The sequence below is a fragment of the Rhagoletis zephyria genome, unplaced genomic scaffold, assembly GCF_001687245.7.
Source record: "Rhagoletis zephyria isolate East Lansing unplaced genomic scaffold, Rhagoletis_zephyria_1.1 Rzeph_scaffold_00061, whole genome shotgun sequence".
Classification (NCBI taxonomy): domain Eukaryota; kingdom Metazoa; phylum Arthropoda; class Insecta; order Diptera; family Tephritidae; genus Rhagoletis; species Rhagoletis zephyria.
In genome coordinates, this window is record NW_016157145.1 from 587992 (window position 1) to 593991 (window position 6000).

At 34.7% G+C, this 6000-nt stretch overlaps 1 protein-coding gene across 1 annotated transcript in view; it reads left to right on the forward strand.

Annotated features, from left to right (window-relative positions):
* Positions 1 to 3871: 3871 nt before the first annotated feature.
* Positions 3872 to 6000, forward strand: part of LOC108370035 (uncharacterized) — a 58558-nt gene continuing 56429 nt past the window's right edge. Inside the window, exons 1-3 of the mRNA XM_017625272.1 lie at positions 3872 to 4264; positions 4362 to 4499; positions 4557 to 4997. Coding sequence (XP_017480761.1) covers positions 3998 to 4264; positions 4362 to 4499; positions 4557 to 4997 — 846 coding nt within the window. The 5' untranslated portion in view covers positions 3872 to 3997. The remainder of the gene's footprint in view (positions 4265 to 4361; positions 4500 to 4556; positions 4998 to 6000) is intronic.

Here is a 6000-nt window from a genome sequence, read left to right on the forward strand (position 1 = left end):
TGAGATATATTTAGTAAGGTGTTAAACATCGAGTTTTTGCAAACAGTAAAATTTTATTGCGGTATTCGATAGAATACCTATCCAGAAATAATATTTGTACGGCAAGAAAAAGTTGAAAAAGTTGGGGAACAACTATTGTTAACGAAGCAATATTCTGCCGAAATCCCCAATAAAATCTGCGTTTTGCTAATTTTAGTCCTGCAATCGCCACGCCCATTTCTAGGGGTTTGTTCTTGAAAACCCCACATTTTTTGAACCACGTTTTTTATAGAGAATTAAACAAGGATTACGATGGTATAACTTTGAATCCCTAATTTACTGGTCTTCACTATGTAAATCAACCTCAAAAAGTTCAGCTGTTAATAGCTAAGTTAGCTTTAGGACAATCGTGAAAATCTTATATATAGAAATATTAATTCTTTAGCTATACAACGACGTTAAGATGAAGTCTCTACGATGAGCAGAACCCGAGATACAACGATTTGAAGAAGTACATGATTAGTCAGAATCACGAAAAAATGCAAACTTTGACAGATCATATCTCCGAAGAAAAAAGATAAACAAAAAATTCCTCGAATACGTGTTAGCTTATTTGTTAGCTTATTTCATAAAAAAAATTTAAGCGAATCGGAGCCATGACATAATTTTTTTTTTACGAAATCCGTCCGACTTAAAAAAGAATGGCTCATGTATGCATTTTAGTTTATATAATTTCATTGAAGCTCTTATTTACAAAATAAATGAATTTAGGTACCCTTTGATATTTTTTGCTCTAACTATATATGTACCTACATATGTACATTAGGGTGCTTTTGACATAGAATACGTCTTACGTTTCGATATGGAGGCTATGCTGACATGTTGTAGTTGTAATTTTTAGAGCTTCACGAAAACGCTTATTGCTCAAGAACTAATGAAGCGATTTCAAAGAAGAGTGTGGCGTTTCAAAGATAAACAGACAGATAAAAGACCTAACGACAGATTCACTTTTGTAAGTAACCAATTCGGTTGTAAAAATAACGGTAAACATTGGCTTATTTTGGGGTAATTTTAAGCCTTTGAAGTGCTCCAGCAGCTTATGATTTGCAGATATAACTTTCATTTTTGGAATATAAAGTCTTTGGAGCAATAGAAATATCGTGTACAGATTTTATATAAATTTAACCAATATTGAGCATTTTAAGACAAAAAATTGTTGAAAAAATTAGCAATTTTTTTTATTACCAAAATGCTCGAAAACCGCTCGAATGATTTTGTTTTTGTTTTCTTTAATAAAAAATTCAAGAGTTTTCCTTTCGTTTGGTATACGGGAAGTATTGATTGATATCTTCTATGTTTATTTGATTCAAATATATGGGCATAAATGATTTCCCATACAAAATCACTTCGTCATCGTTTTACAAACACGTGCATGCGTTGGAAGTGAGGGAAGGAGACAAAAAGTATGTATGTTTGCGTAAGTACATATTTCGGCTTTTGATAAACAGGTGGCGCAATATTTATAACCTAATCGCGCGTTTGTGCATATGTAAATACATACATACGTACATATGTTGATTGCAGTTAATGTGGATCTGTTTCTATTTTTTAGTAATCTATGTATGTCTATACCAGAGACTGGCTTGCGTTGAACGCCAACTATTGCAAATTCAATCAATACTGCTTTGTATACTGAGCAGCGGCGTTGGCTTAGTAGTATCGATCATGATGCAATAATGCAAGGTGGTATCAGTTGTGACAGCTCGATTTGACACTGCCTTAGCTCAGTAGAATAAGAAGAAAAACGGGAAGAAATGAATCCCCATTTGGGGGAAAATATAAGATTTCATATTTTCTTCTAAACAAAATTAGCTTTTTTATAGTATATTCGCAATGAAATGAAATAAAATAAGATATAATACCTTTTTGAGGAAACAAAATGTGTATACAGAGAAAATAAAAATGCAACTAAATTATTAGGCAAAAAATTGTTAAAGAAGTAACACTGTTTCAGCTAAGGCAGTCAATATGGCGGAATTAGAGCGAGAAGTTGCCAACCGATAACAACTTGTATTATTGCATAATGAGTATCGATACCTAAACGAAATTAGAGGATGACTGAACCCCAGCGCATAGCGTGCTGTCTTGCAAATACAGCCACCACAAGTGAACGATACTTATAACGCTACGTGCACACTGCAGCCGGCATGGGCCGATATCGGCTATATGCGGGCGACATGAATAAACACTTGTGATTATATGGGCGCTCTCACACATAAACCGATAACCGAACCGACATCGGCCGGTGACGTCCGTCAGTGACGATAAATTCAAACATGTTTGTTTTTCTCGTCCGATGTCAGGTGAAAGGTACCAAAATGGACTGCGAAAAATTAACTTATTGGGCGCAAAAACAACAAAATTACATATAAAATCACATGTTTAGAGTATGTCAATNGATGTCGAACATTGGAGTTGGTAGATTAGGGTTGTCAGTGGCAAAAATACATCGATGTTTGTCTTTGATTCGATGCATCGAAATGTACATCGATGCATCGATTCGCATAGGATTTTTCAGATAATGTTTCACAACAAAATATGTTATTAGCAAAATTGTAGAAAATTTGAAATAAATTACTGNTTCAAAATATTTCAAAATTGTACAAATACGGTCGGCAAATAATCTGGTTAAGTGTGCGCATCAATTCGGATGGTCAAATTGTTCGGCCGAAATCGGTCGGCCTATCGGATGCAATATGCGCCCAGCTTTACAGCTCATGCTGATATTGACTTCGGCAAAACAGTATTCCGAATGCTCGTTCACGAAGCTAGCAAACGCGGAATTTTAACGGTTGCCGAAAGCATGAGAGCTCATTGGGACGGTTGGCAAAGCAAGACGCCGCAGTTCATTTGTTGCAGAAGTCGTTTGACTTGTTGTAAAAAAATATTTTGATCATGTGTTATATGGAAGAAAATGCGCAACACCCTCCACAAAAAAAAAATTCTATAAAAACCTGTAAGTTCATGGAGTACTGGATTAGAGCTAATATTGAATGTGCCGCAAGCACCCACGATCCATCAGTATTTCGAATACCATGAATTGGGCTCTTGATCTATATATTACATCATATATTGAACGTGTGATCGGCGCGTTGTGATGGTATAAATTTGGAGTTCGCGTAGTTGTATCGATTAAATAATCCCATTTTAATAAGATGTGTATGATATAATTGCCCTACGGGACAACTGAGTGATCACTGATGAATCATCTGAGTATCAGCCTTGGAGTATTAACCCCTCAGATTATACATCAGGTTTCTACAGCGGTTTTGAAAAATCTGATGGATACTTTCCTGTAGGTGTGATTTTGCCTCTCATTTTAACATGTGGGTTTTAGCCGTATTTGTAAATATTAGCAACATATGTTTGCACTACTCACTCGCCTTATTTAATCAACTCAGCTCGTATGGAAAGATTCCTCAGATCTTACCAATAAGAGCTGATGGACAATTTTGTCAGGTATTAACCATCATAACTGATACAATACTCACTAAGATCTGATGACTCAGTCTGATGTATAAATCAGTCAGATCTGATCAATCAAAGCTGATGTAAATAATAGTCACGTATGATTAATCAAATTGATGTATAAATCAATCAGCCCTGATTAATCATAACTGATGCAATANAATGTTTCTAACGGAACTTCTTGCTGCCGTTTAAATTTTTTTGGTCAATGCCACTTCTTTTTTTTGAGCAATTGAAAAACTGGAATGACGGTTCAGTATAGCGTAGATGTCAGTTTTCAGAAAACATCGATACATCGATGCATCGATAAATCGACTATTTATACATCGAGTTGAAAATTTTCGATGCATCGAAGCAAAACATCGATATTTTCGATGCATCGATGTTTTTCCGAAATCCCTATGGAAGATTAGTGTGAACATTTTTAATTACATTGACGGAAAGCTTTAAAAAGAGTCAGTAATTAGAAATTTAAGCTTTAACCTACAAAATGGCTATAGTGTATGAGACTGTGGAGAATTGGGGCTTGAAGAAATGTGGGGAGATTTCGACTTTGCTAGCCGTAGGGAAAGAGGAGTTTTTTCTCAGTTGTGAATTTTGTGACTATACTGCTATACAATTGGATAGATTCATACGCCACATGTGCGGAAACCATTTGGCTGAATTTACTAAAGCAAAGTCAAGACAAAAGTCACCGGAACTCCCAGTTGAATTACGAGCCGAGGAGGTCGGTAATCAGTGGGAAAACAGTAATCAGGTACTAAGCTGAGGGGAAATTTATACATAATTTTACCGTTTGAAAACTGTGGATTGGATGTAAACCATTTTATATATATGTATATATATGTAAACAGGATAGCGTTGACAAGGATTATGCTCTAAGGGGATTTGAAAGGGTTGAAATAGAGTTGGACACAATGGATGTAGAAGGTTCCTTGGAGATGAAAGAAGAAGATATATCAGATGAATTTTTAAGCGAAACTGAGAATGAAGTAAGTATTTCCAATTAAAATTAATCCACTTAAAATTTTTTAATGCTTTGTTGATAGGAAACATTTGAAAACATTAATAACCGTGGAAGCATTTCCCTGCCACCCCTTAAGTCTGGTCAATTCGATAAAGACAAAAAGATTATGACAAAGTATTATCCAAACGATGAAGAAAAACAATTTATTATTGAGTTTATTGAACTATATCGCTCCTTACCGTCGTTATGGGACTTCAAACATTATGATTATAGCAATCGCAATTCAAGAGCAATACAGTATGACATTATGCTTGCAAAATATAAGGAAAAATATCCAAAAGCTGACAGAAAAGAAGTTATGAAAAAGATTAATAGCCTTCGATCAAACTATCGACGAGAATTAAAACGCATAACTCCAAATGCAACGCCCTCTCTGTATTATTTCGAGGCTATGGATTTCTTGCGCAATAATGATCAGGGTGAAGAATCACAAAACCTAATTAACGACTTCGAGGAATCTAAGGTAAGCCCAGATTGTGACTTAACCGCTTGATGCATTTAAGTTTATAATTCTACCATTTAACGTAACATCGCGTTTCTAATATTTTCCTAATCCTTCTCAAACCGAATTCTCTTATACTTTTTAACAGAGAAATACTTGAGAACTCTAATGTAAAATCAAGCTTTTTCACTAACGTTAGAGACTGTGGTTATTGGGTAACTAGAACACCCGGCGTACCTCGTTCTGCCCAAAATTATTTTTTTATTTAAACATTTGGTCCAACGTTTTCACAAACATTTCACGTTCACGTTTTTTTTTGTGATCGGCAGAAGGCATATTCTCCATTGCCATCTTAAATAACCTAAAGAAAGAGTTATTTCCGTGAAAAAGTTGTGGCAATAATGATCCGTTAGATGTCTTACAATTGTATTTGTAGGCATTTATCAAGAATTGTCTTTATACTGTTTATCGCCGTAAAGCAAGGACCGCCATGGTTCTGGTGGTTGATTTAACGGTGGTAATTAAACGGGTGGGCTTTAGTAGTCAGCCGCACCTTGTGTTTTAAGAAAACCAGGTGGAGTTAACAAATGAAACTTGGTCAGGATGTTAAGGGAGGTATCCTCTAAAACATGTATAACTAAAAAATATAAATAATATCATTGTTTATAAGTTATTTGTTGTTAAAATTTCTTAAGTCGTTCCACTTGGTTTCCTTAACAAAAAAGCATTTGTGCATACTTTTATATATATAAATGCACATAACACTGTACTTAATACTTTACACACTTTTCTTTTATTTTATCTTGTATATAAATCACTTTAATTAAACTTTTATCAACTTGTAAATTACATTGAATTTCACACATATTTACAATAACACATGGTTGCAAACTGACACATAACATGTGTTGCCATATTGTACAAAACAATACATACAAAGAAGGCAATGATTAAAAAGGAATACAGGGGAAATCAATACAAAAGAAAATGTTCAGCTCCTTTTCTTCGCAAAACAGAAAGGAGA